At 33.8% G+C, this 19,105-nt stretch overlaps 1 protein-coding gene across 1 annotated transcript in view; it reads right to left on the reverse strand.

Moving 5' to 3' along the window:
* LOC135833720 (sodium- and chloride-dependent GABA transporter ine-like) overlaps positions 1 to 17,982 on the reverse strand; it is a 67,459-nt gene extending 49,477 nt beyond the window's left edge. Inside the window, exon 1 of the mRNA XM_065347475.1 lies at positions 16,866 to 17,982. Within this exon, the coding sequence (XP_065203547.1) occupies positions 16,866 to 17,602 (737 nt within the window). The 5' untranslated portion in view covers positions 17,603 to 17,982. The remainder of the gene's footprint in view (positions 1 to 16,865) is intronic.
* Positions 17,983 to 19,105: the final 1,123 nt, after the last annotated feature.

The raw sequence follows: 19,105 nt of genomic DNA on the forward strand, positions 1-19,105 counted from the left end.
GTCATCGCGTGACCGAGTCTTTCCATTCAACTCGAGGGCAAAGTGACCGACGACCACTTCATAGACGATGGTAAAGCACATCGCATCAAATACTCGTAGATCACATGGTATTCGCATGAGTTGCTGTTGGAATGCACCGAATACGAGTATCTGTGGCTGTGCACGATGCGTTTGTATGTCCCTGTCGAAGGGTGCGAAACTTACTGAACCTTGGAAAGGTCGCGAGCTTTGGATATAATTTTGATTATTAATTTAATGCTTTGATTATCGGATGCTGGGACTTGTGATTAGATAATTGCCGATCTGTGCCTAGACCTACCTCACCTGTGAGGGAAAGAGTTGACCGCGTTGGAGGTCGCTGATTGAGTTATACGCAATCCAATCATGGACGACAGACTGGAAGACACGAGAAGATGAATTTTCATCATTTTAGGCTGAATTCAAAGTTTTTTGAAAATAGGTACATTTCAAAAAATTGAGCTTTTTAAAAAACAACTGTTACTAATGTCATTTTTCATGTACTTATAGAAGACTCGAAATTGAATTCTTCTCCCAAAAAACTGAAATAAAATAGGAGGGGAGAGGGGAATAAAAAATCAAACTTCTCATAAAAATTAAATTTTCTTTTCAAACTTCGAGCGTTAAATGTTTCTGTTTTGATACAATTTTTTAAATAAATTCGATTAAAAACACTCGAATTGATAAAAAAATTGATAATCCATTCAAACACATCAAAAAACAATAGAAAACAGAAAAAAATATTGATGATTTTGAAAAATAGGGATTCAATTCAACATAATAAGTAAAAAAAAAAAAACATAGTAAAGAAGACAAAACAAAATTCAAAAACACAGTTGGAAAAGTTTCTCTACATTGGAACACTTGACCAAAAAATTTCCAATTAACATCGCAACACTTGATAAAATCAGATTTTGGTTTCAAATTCTGAATTTATTTTCAGTCATTATCAAGCATTAAAAATTTTGAAAGTTCTGACCAATTTTCAAATTTGTAACCCTTTGAACAGTTTTCGAAGTTTTTGAACAACTTTTAAACAACTGCACTGATTCCTATGAATATGGGTGTCTCAGTACAGCAGGTTGTGGATGATTTGGTAGCGTGGTTCAGGATAAATAAAATGAAATTAAATGTTAAGAAAACAAACCCAATATATTTTGGTCACAGCACACAAAATTTAAATTTGGCACTGCCTATTACTAAAGTTGAATGTCTAAAATTTTTGGGAGTATACATCAACTCCAGTCTAACTTGGACTGATCACATAGACTATTTAGCTGGGAAACTATCATCAATAAATTATCTTCTTTGGCAATTAAAAGGTGTCACCAATGTGCAAACTTTAAAAATGGCATATTATGGAATGTTCCAGTCTAATATGGCATATGGCTTGGTATTTTGGGGTGGTAATATCAGTCTTATGCAGAGAATTTTAGTAATACAAAAACGAGCAATAAGAATCATCTATCGAATGCAAGTCACAGAATCATGCAAGAATGTGTTTCTTTCAAATGAAATTGTAACCTTACCCTATTTATACATATACCTGATAGCCCAAATTGTGAAGAAGGGCATAGTAAAATTACATACCCCTCAACATAGTCATTATACCTACTAGAAATAGCCAACAACTACATAGCACACAATTCAGGACTAAATTTTACCAAGCTAGTATAGACTTCATGACTGCAAAAATTTATAACAAAATTCCAAATGAAATCAATTGCACAAAATAATTTTCTAAAACTTTGAAAAAATGGCTGCTAAAAAATGCATTTTATTCAATAGATGAGTACATATATGGACGCTGTTAAATAACTGAGTGCATTAGAAACTGAACTTTCAGCGACTCCTTGTATTTTCAATTTATCATCTTCAATAGTCATGATCATTTATACAGCGTCATTGTTTCTTTTTAATTTTTTTGTGTAATCAATAATTTAGTGATGTTGTAAATGATTCTAAGAATCTTGATAAATGTACAAAATATCTCAATTCTTTTAGAATGTATTTTTTTCTGATTTATTGCAATTATGTTTTTTAGTGTGCGTAGCACACTATTGGTTTCGCTTTGAGAAATGAAATTTTATTGGAACTGAATGTTCTCTTAAGCTATCCAACCGTTTTTTGTACCTATTGGACACCATTTGAGAATCATTAAGGCGGAGGGAATAGATTAATTTTCATTCAATTCGGATGGGTAATTGCTGAGTAATTGCAATTTTAGTTCATTATTTTAATGCATTAAATCCTAAAAAAGGAGAAAGGGGACTTGTAAACCACCTGCCGCTCATTGTACCCTGCTATACCCCCAGCCTTATCCTTTCATCATTTTATAAACAGCTGCGTTGCATTGTACCCTGTTACACCCCCAGTCTGCCAGCTGTGTATTTCAAGTGGGAGAGGCTTGGTGGGGTGTTTACCAAACAAATATATTATTTTAATGCCGTAACCCTCGTAGTGATGTGGTGGCTGAGTGGATAGGGCATGTAGGTAGGAATAGGAAATTTAGGGACCCAGGTTCGAATCCCCGTGAGGTAAGTAGGTAGGTGACAGATTTTTCATAGGAAAATCGGATAGGTAAATGCTTTGGAGTTTACTACCTACGTAGTACATGATAATGGGGCAAAAATAATGCTGAAATTGAGTTATGAATTATGATATCATTTGCTAACTAAAAATTCATTTCATTAATTTTCTATCTACCTATAGCCATAAGTATAGTAAGAATTACCTTGACATGAATAATTTTTAACTTTTTACTTATAATTTAAAAATTACTTCAAAATGAGTAATTAAACTAATTTTTGTACAATTGAAACATGAAATTTTTATTATCATGATTTAGTAAAAATTATTAAAACAAAATGATTTTTACTATTGGTAGGTACCTATAGCAAAATTTATTAAAATGATAATTTTTACTAAATGATTACAGTAAAAATTATTAAATGGGATCTGGTACTTAATTGTGCTAAATACCAGTATTTAGTTAAATTTTTTTGTAAAAATTACCCATATTTTTTTTTGTGTAATTTAGAGGCAATTCAAATTCTTAACATATTTTATAAGATTTAATTCTTAAAAGAATTACCTTGACATGAATAATTTTTAACTTTTTACTTATAATTTAAAAATTACTTCAAAATGAGTAATTAAACTAATTTTTGTACAATTGAAACATGAAATTTTTATTATCATGATTTAGTAAAAATTATTAAAACAAAATGATTTTTACTATTGGTAGGTACCTATAGCAAAATTTATTAAAATGATAATTTTTACTAAATGATTACAGTAAAAATTATTAAATGGGATCTGGTACTTAATTGTGCTAAATACCAGTATTTAGTTAAATTTTTTTGTAAAAATTACCCATATTTTTTTTTGTGTAATTTAGAGGCAATTCAAATTCTTAACATATTTTATAAGATTTAATTCTTAAAAGAATTACCTTGACATGAATAATTTTTAACTTTTTACTTATAATTTAAAAATTACTTCAAAATGAGTAATTAAACTAATTTTTGTACAATTGAAACATGAAATTTTTATTATCATGATTTAGTAAAAATTATTAAAACAAAATGATTTTTACTATTGGTAGGTACCTATAGCAAAATTTATTAACATGATAATTTTTACTAAATGATTACAGTAAAAATTATTAAATGGGATCTGGTACTTAATTGTGCTAAATACCAGTATTTAGTTAAATTTTTTTGTAAAAATTACCCATATTTTTTTTTGTGTAATTTAGAGGCAATTCAAATTCTTAACATATTTTATAAGATTTAATTCTTAATTTAGAATAAAAAGCAAGTTCTGAAAATTGGTTTGAAAATTTATAAATTTGAAGACAATGGAAATTCTAAAAAAAATAGTATGAAAATTTGTATTTAGAGACGCTGAGAATTCCAAAAATTGATTAAAAGTTCTGTAAGTTGCAGATAATGTGAACTTGAAAATTATATAAAATAAGTATTGTAATATTTATGAACAAGATGAGAATTCTGAAAAATTGGAGGCAATGTAAATTCCAAAAATTGAGTAAACGTTTTACAATTTGTGAACAATATGAACTTGAAAATTGAATTTGAAATTTTTTAATTTAAAGACAATAAGAATTCTGAAAAATTATTCAAAATTTGACTATTTAGAGGCAATGTGAATTCTAAAAATTGATTGCAAATTTCCTAACTCAGCAGCAATGCAAAATTCTGAAAATTTATTGAAAACTTTATGAAATTGTAGCGATGGGGAATTCGGGAAATCGATTTGAAATTTTGTAAATTTTAAAACAATGCAAACTATGAAAAACAACTAGAAATTTCTTAATTTAGAAGCAATACAAGCTTATAAATTATTCTGAAATACCTATTGTAATTTGGAAAATATGAAAACACTGAAAAACAATTATTATTTTGAAGCAGTGAGAGTTTCAAAAATTCTCATCACTGTGACATGGTTGATTCACTTATGCACTACCTAGATGTAATAACGGTTATAGCTGTAGAAAAGGCAGCTAGCTACGCACACTTTGCAGCTAAGCTTTGCTTAGCTGTCTAGTTTTTAGATTCTATTATTTCTATTGAAGGCATTTATTTAAATATCTGTGCTAATTGCAAATCCTATACCTCTATAATGCTATACATGGCGCATTCATTTCATTTCATATTATTTCATTTTATTATTCATTTTTTTTATATATCTTTGTTAGTAAATAAGTCGACATTGTAAATGCAGCAATGCTGCCTATTGCAAAAAATGAAGTTGATTTGATTTGATTTGATTTTAGATATTTGAAAAAATTTTAGGTAGGTATCAATTTTCGAACAAACTTTTGAGAAATTTTTAAACCATGTTTGAATAATCATTTTCAATTTTCTGAACAGTTGAAAGAAGTTTTTGAACAATTCTCGAATAATTCGCGAGTTTTTGAATAATTTTTCAAGTTTAGAACAAGTTTAGTTCAATTTTTGAATTTTTTAGAAATTTTCGACAATTTTCGAATATCTTACAATATAGAAATTGAAGGGAAAAAATCAACTTGAAATTGTCAATTGTGTGAAAATTTCAAAAAATTTAGCCGTTTAAAAAACAACTGTTACCTACTAATGTGATTTGTCATGTAGGTACCATGGTATCTAATAAAATTTTTTTTCTTGAAAAAAATCAATATTTTTTCGCCATTTTTTTTCAATTAAATTTTCAGAAAGTTCTCCTCTCAACCCCTCCCCCCCTCCGGTTGCACAACAAAATTGCGGAAGCCAAATTTTTTACAAGAAAATTTTTGAAAAATTTGTATAATGCTGACATCACAAGCTTCACAGTTAACATATTCCAACAGTGTTGTCAATTTCATCAAAAAAACCTTTTTTTTTTCAATGATTCGTTGAAGGTTTTTGTTGCGCCTTTAAATTTTTCAATTTTTTTATTAGCTTTTTGACTAAATTCACTACTTTTACTATCCATTTTTAAAATCACTACTTTCATTACTTTCACTACGAGTTAGATAAACTGTGTAAAAGACTCGAAATCACAATTTTAGCTCTGATTTTTTTTTGTAAAAACCCATCGTTTGACCTCCATTCGGTTAGTTTCAAGCTTCGAGCACCCCCTTTTGATTTTTAAAATCTACAACTTTTAACGAATATTTCAAAATGGGACTCCCCTACCCCCCTCCCCCTTAAAGAAAAACGAATGACGCAACTAGTGACGAGAAATTTTTTCAAAAGTGAAGACCAAAAAAAAAATCTTTAAGAAGTATCTTTGCCGTCTGCCAGTAGATTCAAAACTTAGGGGGGGGGGGGGGTGCTCCACGGAGGTCTAAACCACCTTGTATCTGCCTCTGCCCCTAGGGGTATTTTTCTTATATCTACGAGTATTTTTCAAGTGTGAATGTGAAGAAATTAAAAAAAAAATGCCCGTAAAATTTAAGTAAACGGGTCACCCAGAATCTGGAATAATATAGTAGGTTGATTCAATTTTAGAGCCCCCTCCCCCCCCAAAAAAAACAACATTATTCAAGGCTTCATTTTTTCCATTGCCAACTTTTCAACTCCTACTTGCCATCTTGAAAATGATCTTGAATCCGAATTGTTCCGATGCATTAAAACATGGTTCTAACATTGAAAAAGTACTCAAAAATTTGAACATTTTTAAAAAATCCTTCAAAATCTGAATTGTTTTAAAAATAGAATGGTTCAAAAACTCCAAAATTGCTCAAAAATTCAAGAGAGTGTTCAACCAGGGTGTCTAACAAAACTCCCAGACAAAAATCATGACTTTTTCATGACTTTTGAAAAAGATTTCAATTTTTTGATTTTTTTCCATTTTATGGGGTTTAAAAAAAATTTTCAAGAGTGTTTTTAGCAAAATTCATGACTTTTTCATGACTTTGATGACTTTTATGACCCTAAATAGACATCCTATGAACATTCAAAAGTTGTTCTACTTCCAACATTGAAAAATTATTCAGAGTCCATTTTGAAAAAATTGTTCAAAGAATAAAAATTGTTTGAAAACTGAAAAATTGTTTTAAAAAAATTCAAAAAAGTTTTTAAAACTAAAAAATTGTTTCAATACATATTGTCATGTTTTCAAAGTCATTACAAACTCTCCAACTCTTTTAAATATCACCTAAATTGCCATAAAATAACATTTTTTAAGCCATACAAATGTAAGATCAAAAGAGCAGGCAAAAATTTTTCACCTGTCAAAATTTAAAGTGCTAAAATGTCTTTTTCGATTTTTGGTGAATTTTTGAAAATCTAGGTCAAAAATGAGGAAAAAACCAAAATTTTACCAAATTGACCTAGAAAGCTGAAATTTGGAATATGCTCTACTTTAGGCATGCCAAATCGATTGGAAACCGTTTCAACCCGTTTTGAGTAGTTCTGGAGACTCCAGCAGATTTTTGAATCTCGAAATTCCCACAAAATTTCATGAAATGGAATTGGAAAGCCGAAATTCATTCTGCAAACTAATTTTAATAGGCTACGAAGTCGACTGCAGGTGAATTTCAAGTCTCATTTTGGAGCCTCCTTCCAGCAACTTTTTCAGAATTAGTGCACCATCTAGTAGATTTTTGAAACATTAAATTTCCACAAAATTTCATCAAAGGGAGATAGAAAGAGCTAAAAATGTTCTTTAGGACACTCCTCCTTTAAAAAAAAAGTTGTTCCAGAAGATTGACCGGGGGGAGGGGTGCAGTAGGTCCTTATGCGGACCCTCCGATCATTATGGATGAAATTTCAAATTCTCAAAGTCTCGAACTATGGAGTAAAATGAAGGAGGAGGAGGGAAGAGGGTTCTTATCAAAAATAATCATTCGAGGCTTCACGTGCATAAGTCTAACGTTTTTGGCTTATTATTCCGGCCTTCGTGTTTTCACTGCGCAAGCAAAACTGCTTATAATCAAAGTAACCGGCAGGTCGAATACATTTAACCTATCGAGCATATATTCAGCAAGATTTACTCCTGTTAAATCATGTTCCGATCATGGCAAAAGTCATTCAATACCACGTCGTTGAATAATTTTCAAACTCGCGCAGATTAAAGCAACCATTCGTATACATTGTCATCATATCCTCATATCGGATGATATGAGAACGAACAGAGGTGACCTATCCCATTTTAATTCAATAATGAAAAAATTGGCACTGAAACGATCGAGCAAACGACGAAAAAAAAATCACTTCTTTATCACTTTTTCGTGTTTTATTTTTTTCTATCGTAAAACATCCGTTAAATGGACCTGTTCGAGTTCTCTTACAGCAGGTAGAAGATAAAAATGGGCTAGTCCACGAGTCAAACCATAATCTACCCATAAACACCAACGAATACAACGATATACCGAAACCCTGACTAGTTTCAACAACCCACAGTAATACATTTATGTTCACTGATATCTACTCACTAGTCAGCTTCACAGCTTACACTAATGACCTAAAGAGCTGTTTGTTGGTCTGCCTCTGCCTCTACCCTCTGCTGTACATATATATGCAGTTGCTGATAAGCATAAGAGACCACATATCAGGGCACACATTACCGCACCTTTGATAGCGCGATTACTAAGGCTGGACACGTCGTCATACACGGCGACATCGACACAGTCTCATAGGAAGTCGTTAGTTAACGTATTGTTAGGTTTAATCTATGTTGTATAGACATAGCATAGAGCCAAAGCCATAGCCATAGCCTATGAGTGAGGATGAGGATGTTGGAGTATATAGGATACCTCATCTCACAACATCACATATCTATCTATACAAGTGCAAAGGCATCTCGAGTCGCGAGTCTGGGGGTTACCTGCTCTCTTTTGTAAAATTCTAATAACTAGGTACCTACTGTACCTTGAATTGTATTCCAAACAGTAGCCAACTTAGCTCCCTCGAATCAAGGTTAAATTAAGTATATAGTAGCAGAGTTGCCATCATCCATCGTATCCATCGTCGTATCCTAAGTATATGATTATATACCTACTCCTGGTTGGTACACCACTGGACAAGTTACACATATTCCATTCCATACTCGTACTCGTACATTTAAATATTCCTCAAACACGTGTAATAACACGTTAGCTCGAGAGGAGGAACATACTCACACAGTCACACACACACGCACATTTACTCTAGCTGTATAATTATTTTAAATTTCGATGGAAAATAGAAAAACGTATCATGGGTAATGTATTTTTATACTCGATAATACGTTTAATTATATGTCTTTTGAGGCGATATAACGATAATTTGGACCAGCCTTAGATAAATATACGCGCTAGGATTACCTATCGTATTTCATCCTTCGGCTTTTCACGCTACAGTACCAAGTTCACGTGATTTGAGCGGAATTTTTCTGCTGGTGATTTTCACCTCAGGTCGTACGAGTAAAATTTTCCACCACCGATGTCAGTACCTATCCGAAGAAGATGAAGCTTCAAAATTCCCAGCAGGTAAGTAGGTGGATATGATGGGTAATTTTGACTAAATCACCCGGTTTTTACGGTATTATAATTCGACTAGTTAATTTTTACACGCTATTGTAGCTTCTTATACGAGTATGTATGGTTCTTGGTCTTCTTCTTCGTACCTACGTATAATATCTTATATCTCAGCTCGACTCGACTCTTCGTCGATCGCGCTGAGCTTGTAAAATCATCATCATTATCATAATCATCATCATCAGCAGCAACGTTTTATATCGCGAAAGAGAAGAATTTATTGTAATATTTTTTCGTCGATGTGACGCATTTTCATAGATAAAGAAAAAAAACTCTCTCGAGGGTAATTCATTTTTTTAATTAACGCGTATCATATCACAAGTACGTATCTCGATCGTCACAAATAGGTGAGACAATCAGAGAACACCACATCTACACCAACCTAACCTGCACATGTTGATGAGTTTTACATACGTACTACAAATTACCCATTTTAATTCACGTTTTTCTATACTCGACCTAATGAAGTAGATAGGAACTGCCCGTATACAAATTTGCAAGCAGCAAAATAGACTTGAAAGTCGTAAAATCGATCGATCGATCGATCGAGTTACATCAATCAACAGTTCAGAATCCGTAACGAGTGATGTTTTTTTCCACACTGCAATATATAAGTGCAAATTGATACCTTCCTAAGTTCCTACCTCACACAGTCAGTTATATTTTTTTAATCGTAACGATTACTGTGGAGTGTCTAGTTCGAATTATTTTACGACCTGATCGCGTCATTTTCAAAAAGCAAAAGATGACAGAACCTTATATAAATACCTACGATCGATTTATACAGATAAATACACGTTTATTCTCACACGTTATAAAAAGCTTATAACTTTTACGTCAATTTATATAAATTATTTATGCTTTGGTTGATTACGTAATTCTATACTATTGACACACGGAGTCTTTCGCTGATAAATATAATAATAAATCGATTAATACGAGTATTGTACCGTTTAATATCGTCTGTTGTTAAACCACTGTTTTCCTTTTAATTTTATTTGAACGAATTTTGATTAGAATCAATCATTTGGGAAAGAGAAGAGTATGATGAAGTAAACTTCTATTTGTTTGGAGAAACTCGGGATTTTTTTTTTTTTTTGAATAACCTGAGTCACAAAACATTTTTTTTGTAGGAAAATTTCATGTTTAAGTATATGTGAGTAAAACTCTGATATGTATCTGAACAGAATTTTGTGAATTGATTAAATTTTTGCCAAGAAAATGGAGCAAAATTAAGGGAAACCGTTTCACAATCTTACGAAAGTGGAAAAATAACATCATTGGACGATAAAATCGATTTAGAATTACGCAAGGTTTGCCTGAAATTGGATAAGTACCAATTAAAATGTAGAGAGTCGTCTACGTTGGTGAATCATATAGAAATTTATTTGAAAAACGCTCAGAAATCGTGAAAAGATACATTAGAAGTTCGTCTTACGTCGTCGTGAGGAACCAGAAATTGGATGAAAATTTAATAAAAATGGGACAACTATAGTTGCGTTCATAAATTGTTGAGAACACCGCCGAAAAATGCTCAGAAGTTGCATAAAATCGTCGAGAAATTCGTTAGAAATTAGAAAATCATCAAAAATCGAGAAAAAATTCACAAAAATAGTTGGAAAAAATTTCGGCAGTAAATCGTTCAGAAATCGGAGGAAAAATTCACTCGAATATCGGAAAACCAGCCTAGAAATTAACAAAAAAATATGAATCATTTCGTTGATTTCGTAATTCGTCAATTTGGAAAATCGTTTGAAAAAAATCACCCTAAATCATAGTCGTAATCTAAGATATTCAATTCGGTTGAAAATTGTTCAAAAATCACCAAAGAATTGGCCCCAATCGCACATTTTGCTGGAAATTCAAAAAGTTCAACACTCAAATCTTCTTCCTGACTTTTCTAAATTTTCCAAACCACCCCCCCCTCATTTTCCACATCTTTCAAATATGTATCAGCCGTACGAAAAATGCCAGTAGACTGAACAAGGGGAGGGAGTGGGATTGGGGGGGGGGGGGTTGAACGTCACGAATAGAGAATTTTATAAATTATTTGACCAACTTTTTTATTGTTACCTCAAACATTTTTGCTACCATCATTTCAAGAATTTTTTCGACAAATAAAAATGATGGGGGGGGGGGTTAAATGCCACAAGAATGTTGAAAAAAATCGATATTTCATATATTTCAATATTGGATAAATTTTTGAATTTTTGAACGCTTTTTTTGACTTGATGATGCGGAACAATTTTTAAAATATTTTAATAAGCTTTTCAATTTTTTTTTTGAATTTTTGAACAATTTTTGAACTTTTGAAAAGTTTTTTATCACACTTTTGCGCAGATTTTGAATTTTTGTACAGTTTTTGAATAAGTTTAGAACGTTTGAATATAATTGATCAATTTTCTTGAATACATCTTCGATTTTTAAACATGAATAAAGTAGTAATTTTGGAGTGAAAATAACAAAATTCTCGAACAATTCTCCAAATTTTTCAGAACGATGAAATTACTGTCGACTTTTCCCGATTTTCCAAAAGTCTAGACGTTCTGATGTCGATACCAAGTCATAGAAAAATTCATTCAAAATCAATTTCAAATACACGTAAAAAAATTAATTTAGATTCGTAATTTTGGAAATTTTCTACTCCAAAAAAACATTTACTTACATATTTGGAATATTCAAAGTTCAAACTTGTTTTAGATTTAGACTATTGATCTGATAATGTATTTTAATTTTGCCCTCTCTCTACAGAAGATATTTTTGCCTCTTACATCACAGAATCTATTGTTTAACATTTTCGCGACATTCTTCCCCTCAACACCGAACACCCCATCAACACTTTGAATCGCACGACTAGAATAATAGAAAGGATAACACGTTGGAGTAACGAAGAAATTCAAAACATTAATGTTTACTTCATATACGCTACGAATACGAATACGAATACGAGTACGAGTATATTAATCGCATTCCATTCATTATACCTACATACGATTATTAAAACGATGACACAGTTAATCATACGAATCATCTCGAGACTCCGATAAAAAATAAAATACCAAGTTGGCAAATCAGCAGTAAGTCAACCAAGTACTGTAGGACTGAAGCGCAAAAAAATTCATTTTCAAACGAAAACTAGGTAGTAAGTACAGGGTGACCAGAAATATCGAGTACCCCTTAGAAAGTTTTTCATTAAAAATATAGGTTGGCAACGTGAAATAGATGCATATGATTGGTGGAATGTTATCTCTCCAGTCCAACAACCAATCATGCGCTATCATTGTTATCATTCACTGTGACCAACCAAAGTATTTTAGTAGAAAACTTTTTTAGGGGTACTCGATATTTCTGGGCACCCTGTAGGTCTATATAGGTAGGTAAGTAGGTATACATAAATTTATCGTACGTACTGGAATAATAATGTAGCATATGCTGTACTTCAATTCAATAAGGTAACTTCTGAATTTCGAGCACTTGAGCATCATGTACATTATGTACATTGTACACTGTGTGCTTAGCTGAGCCTAACCCAATATTGTTTATTTAAACAGTCGTTCATCGGTTTCCGAAAGTCGCGAAATAACCGTGCATGTTCATGAAGTAGGAAAATAGCTCTCGATCAAAGTGAAAAAAAAAATGCATACCTACTGAATGTTTTTTCTCCTTCAATTCTATTATTATTGTTTATAATTTTATAATTATTCCGATGCTTTGATGGGAAAAATAATTTATTCCGAGCGAAAACTTTTGGAAATTTATAATTCAAGAAGCCTAAAATTTGTTTTTTAATTCAAAAAAAAAAAAAAAAAAAAAAAAAATCGAAAAATATTTTACGCATTTGCAGCGTTAATTTTTTAAGCCCTCCTCTCCGTTGTTGGATTTTATAAAAAGATTAATCTCCATTTTTTAGATTTTTCTCACGTAAAAAACAATTGTGCCGGACCCCCCCCCCCCCACCAACTTCTCCACAAGCCAACAAAAACCAAAAAATCAAACATATTCGAAAATTTTCGTTTTTTTCCATCAATAATAATCCATTGTTTCAAGAACAAACATCCTCTGGTACTTTTATTCCGCTCGTATGGATCTGCCAAAGATGTAAAAAAAAAATCAAGAAAAATGAAATACTCGAACCTACCAAAATAAAATTTAATAAAAATAACTTTGGAAAGTTGCCTATATTTCTGCGTCAGAATTCTTCTAAATAAAACCCCATTTTTCAAGAAGCAATTATTCAAAAAATGTTGATCCTCATCTATAATAGAGTCCTCCAAGTTGCCACAAAGACTGAAAAAAATTGACCCAAAAATAAAAAATTGAAATACTGTAAATTTTTTAAAACATTTTTCATACATGGAGAAATGGAAAATTTTCAAATTTTGTTCACAGATTTTTATGCTTTGATTTTATTTTATTTCATTTTTTGGATTTTTTTCTCTATTTGTAGAGCTCTACATGGGGAGAGTAACATTGCTTGGAAAACTGAAGGTTATTTTTCCTCGAAAAATGGATTATTTACCAAAAAAAAATTCTGACCCAGAAAGGGAGGTTTGCCGGTATAGTTGGAGGGCTACAAGTTCCAATGATACTTCGGAGATGAGAGCAAAAGATTTTTGGAAGTGCAAATTAAAAAAAAATACCAAAATAAAATTAAGGTCTTTTATTTTTAAAAATGAGGGAAAAAGTTCAATTTTTCATCATAGTAACCCAAATTGACCTTTTGGGAATAAATAAATAAAGAGTGCCGACTGCCGGCCGAGAAGAAAATAATTTTTGAAAAGCAATAAAAATTTTACCAAAAACAAAAATAAAACAAAGAGAAACGATATTCTATAAACAATTAATTACTCCCTTGTGTGTGTGATTATCCAGTTATTTCCAGAAAGACTTCAACCTATCATTTTTGAGATATTTCAAGCAAATAGAAAATTCAGCCTTGAATCACCCTTTGCATTTAAAAATTGTGTTTCTTGATATTTTTTTTGTTGCGGTGAGAAGACCTTTTCTAAATCACGCTTCTCCCAACTAATAAAAAATGAATACATAATCGAGTATGATGCTTGTTGCTTCCATAAAAGCTCAAAGAATAACTTTTGGATCCTTTTAATCAGGTTCAAAAGGAAGGGGAATTTTTTCAATTTTTTTGATTGGTGCATTCAACATTTGTAAAAAGCTGACGAAGATATACAAACTTGGGAAATTTTCCATTTAATTTTATTCAAAAGAGGAGGGGATACTTTTCTATTTTTTTTTGTGTAGTTATTTTTCATTTAATTACCTAGGTTCGATGGGTGGGGGGGGGGATTTTTGATTTTTTTTTTTTGTTGATTTAAAACTTCGACGAAGGCAAAAGTTTACGAAATTGAATCAAATTCCAAAGTAGGGAGGGGAGAATTTTCGATTTTTTTTTTTTAAACTTAGAACTACGACAAAGGTAAGAATTGACAAAATTTTTCATTCAGTCATATTCTGGGAGGGGGAGGGGACTTTTTGATTTTTTTTTTGTTTTGATTTAGAACTTCGGCGAAGGTAAAAACAGAAAAAAAATTTCATTCAATCAGGTTCGAAAGGGAAGGAGAGATTTTCGATTTTTTTCTGTTGATTCAGAGTTTCGACGACGAAGGCGAAAATTGACAAAATTTCTCATTCAATTAGATTCCTAAGAAGGGGGAGGGGGGACTTTTTGATTTTTTTTTTGTTTCAATTTAGAACTTCGACGAAGGTAAAGATTGACAAAATGTTTTATTCAATTAGGTTCCAAAGGGAGGGGGTCCGATTTTTTTTGTTCATTTACTTAGAACTTCAACGAAGGCAAAAGTTTACGAGATTGAATCAAATTTCAAAGAAGAGTGGGAGGAAGGAATTTTTGACTTTTTTTTGGTTTTGATTCAGAACTTCGACGAAGGTAAAAATTGACAACATTATTTATTCAATTAGATTCCAAGGGGTGGGGGGTCTTTTCAAATTTGTTTTGTTGATTTAGAGCTTTGGCGAAGCTCGAAGGCGAAAATTGACGAAATTTCTTATCAATCAAATTTCAAATGGAGGTGGGGAAGGGGGGACTTCGTGGTCTTGATTTAGAACTTCGACAAAGTTGAAAATTAACAAAATTTCTCATTCAATCATATTCTAAAGGGAGGAGGGGGAATTTTCGATTTTTTTTGTTGATTTAGAGCTTTGGCAAAGGCGAAAATTGACGAAGATTCTGGTTGGGGGGGGGGGGATTTCGATTTTTTTGCTGATTTAGAGCAATTGACAACATTATTTATTCAGTTAGATTCCAAGGGGTGGGGGAACTTTTCAAATTTGTTTTGTTGATTTAGAGCTTTGGCGAATGCGATAGTTGACGAAATTTCTCATCAATCAAATTTCAAATGGTGGTGGGGAAGGGGGGGGGGAGACTTCGTGGTCTTGATTTAGAACTTCCACTAAGTTGAAGATTGACAAAATTTTTCATTCAATCATATTCTAAGGAGAGAGGGGGGGATTTCCGATGATTTTTTTTCTCGATTTATAGCTTTGGCAAAGGCGAAAATCGACGAAATTTCTCATTCAATCAGATTCTGGGCGGGGGGGGATTTCGATTTTTTTTGTTGATTTAGAATTTTTCATTCAATCATATTCTAAGGAGAGGAGGGGGGGTTTTCCGATAATTTTTTTGTCGATTCATAGCTTTGGCAAAGGCGAAAATCGACGAAATTTCTCATTCAATCAGATTCAGAGGGGGGGGGGGGGATTTCGATTTTTTTTTGTTGATTTAGACCTTCGACGAAGACGAAAATTGAGAAAAATTTCTAATTCAATTAAATTCTCAAGAGAGGAAGGGGTGACTTTTGATTAATTTTTGTTTTAGATCTTTGTGAAGAAAGGTAAAAATTGACAACGTTTTTCTTCCAAAGGAGGGAAGAGAGATTTTCGATATTTTTTTTTGTTGATTTAGAGCTTTGGCGATTGGCGAAGGCGGAAATTGAAAATTTCTAACTCAATTAAATTCCCAAGAGAGGAAAATAAAAGGTGACTTTTTGATTTTTTTTGTTTTGATTTAGATATTTGACGAAAGGTAAGAATTGACGTTTTTCTTCCAAAGGAGGGGTTGGGGGGGAGATTTTCGATTTTTTTGTTGATTTAGAACTTCGACGAAAGCAAAAGTTAACGAAATTGAATCAGATTCCAAAGGAGGAGGAAAGGGGAGGAATTTTCAATTTTTTGTTTGTTTTGATTTAGAACTTCGACAGGTAAAAAATTTTCCAAAATCTGTCACCAAAATGACCAATGACTAAAGGGTTCGTCATCTCCATCTTCTTGAATTATCCTCCCACCCCCCCCCCCCATTATGGCCCTGGTTCAAGCCCAACACATACACCGACTGAACTGACCCACACACGTGTCTCGAGGGACGAATCAACTGCTATAATACAACAATTCTAATCAAAAGAAGTAGATACCTACACTAAAATTCGATGTATAGAATTAGGACACGATTGCTTTGTCTTATTGACTCACTGATTGAGTTTTTTTTAATGAATCACACATACCAAACTGGTATTTTCCGATAGTACTCGTACAAGTAGCGAGCAGAATGAGATTTAGGCATCTTCACAAACATCGCTATAAATTCTTCGAATCGTATCCGCGCGGCGTTTATCACGTGGTGTGAATCTAACGGGGAATTTGCGAAGAAGAGATTACAGGTAGCAGTGGCATTGGCAATGGCATGGCACCTTGGACTAAAATGCCTTATGCCGGGGGGCTCGGCCCAGGTCCATGAGGCGGATACCTGCAGACGCTTTTCTACTAAATCAATTTAAGCAAGAAGAGTACTTAAGTAGGTAAGGTAACTTACGGCGACGCGTGAGCAAAATTCAATAAATCCGAAGGCGACGTCGGAACCCTCCTAATGACCAATTTCTTGCCATCCGTCGATCCCATCCCGATCGACACCAGCGATCTGACGGAGACGACGTCTGATAACGGTCTGAGCGTATTCGATACCGGCATATCGTTGTACGTGGTGAACGATCTCAAGCTGGGAGACGGTGGCAGCAGCCCAGCTTCGTGTTTCTCTTCGATATTCATCGCCTTCAGGCTCCTCAAGCTGGGCGAATTTCTGGGCGTTTTTTGCACACTCGGTTTCCAAATCGTAGACTGATGATGATGCTGATGGTGGTACCCTTTGCCGGAGATATTGCCGCTGCCTCCTCCTACGTTATTGGTGGGCTGCTGTCGTTTCCTTCTCGGAGGTGTCCTTTTACCATCGCTGCTATCGCTGCTGTTGGCCACACTCGTCGAGCAGACTCGAACTTGGGGAGTTATCTTTCCATTAGCTCCGCTTTTGCCCATCGGTATAATGACCAGCTTCTGCTGACCGTCCATCAGCAATCGGCGGGCTTCTTCTTGGACTTTCTCATTTTCCAGGATCTTCTGCACGTATTTCTGCGACCGGCAGATTCGCGGGCTGTTGGTGACGCTGATCGAAGACGGCGAAATGATCGGTTTCGGCGCGATTATCGGACTGTTGGTGGCCGATTTCGAAGTCGCACTCATTGTATCTCCTCCTCGTGACACATGACGATTGATCATTTATACTTAGGTAGGTATTAATTCGAAAATGACGCGAAAAAAACCACGCGAAGATTTCGGACACCGCACACGTTTGAGGAAGATTAGATTCGAAAGCTCGAGGATTCGGATTGCTGGATCACTCTCGCTGTGATCAAGTATCGAATTTTTTTCCACTTTTTTTTATTTATCAAATACCCTCCATCGTCGACGAGGAGTATTCGGTTCTTGGTAATATTAATTTCGCGATTAAATAATACGAGTAGTAAACGCGATCGAACTCGAACGTTTCGACGTCGTCGGTCTCGGAGGTGATACCAGTACGCAGACTCACGAACATATTCTCCACGATTCTATCACATAAGCCAGTTCGCTCGCGACTGTCGCGCTGCGCTCGCGCTCATTTGATTTGCCGTGAACTTCGCGTCCGTCCCACTCGCCCCAGCCCGAGATAACAGATTATTTACACCGTGCTCCCTCTTTATTCTCTTACCACAACGTCAAACCGTACCGCGCTCAGCGCTGCTCTTTTCATCTTTCAACCATACGAGTATAATGTACCTAATATACCTTTTAACAGGTTTTGTATATGTACTCGTATTACATTACATGCATTATCTCGACTGTACGTACCCTACCCTTCACCTTCGACGACTTCACCCTCTTCAGCATCTTCATCGTCGATAAATTTTATTCTCGTGAAATTTGCAATCGCCAATTTTCCCATGCAATCGATTGACATACGAGTATAAGCGTGACTAGTTCAATTCTGAGCAGTGAATAATGCACCAGGGTCGTAAAAATTTCTCTCGAGTGCCAAAAAACCAGTCGTGAGAAATGACGTGGTGACTGTCAAGATCAATCTAATCTTTTTAAGATGATAAGTTTTGCAGAAAATTCATCCTTCAAGATGAGGTTTCATGCATGTACGTATACAATAATTCCGATTCATGAAAGAGTCCAGCCTTACTGTTAGAGGCATGACGAAGTAATGTGTCGGAGGAGAGGGTGGAGAGGAGTAGTCTGAAATTTTCCCAGCCTTTTTCGCAAGATTTTTCCAAATTTTTAATCCAGACCTCCCTCCCCCTTCCCCATCCACCTTTAACATTTTTCACGCCAATTAGTCGACAGACGTAGTTGAAACAAATTTTGGAAGGAGGAGTTAATTATGAATTATTTTTAAAATCTTCAAAACCGATGCTTTTATACTCGACAAAAATTTTAATTGTCTTATTGCAAAGTTGGTAACTGAAATCCAAAATTAAAAATTCACAATTATTTCGTGTTATTTTTCAGCTTTTTGGTCGCGAGGTTTGAATAAAATTTTGTTCGCTCTTATCTGTCGGGGAGAGCTCAGAGTGTGCGACTAGGAGATTCATTGAGTGTGGAGGTACCAGTTGTTCGTGGAGTTCCGCAGGGTAGTATCTTAGGTCCGTACCTCTTCTTGATTTATATCAATGAGTTGCTTAAATTGCCCTTGAGAGGTATTGCAAGTGCTTTTGCGGATGATACGGTACTCATTGT

Source organism: Planococcus citri, chromosome 2 (assembly GCF_950023065.1).
Source record: "Planococcus citri chromosome 2, ihPlaCitr1.1, whole genome shotgun sequence".
NCBI lineage: Eukaryota > Metazoa > Arthropoda > Insecta > Hemiptera > Pseudococcidae > Planococcus > Planococcus citri.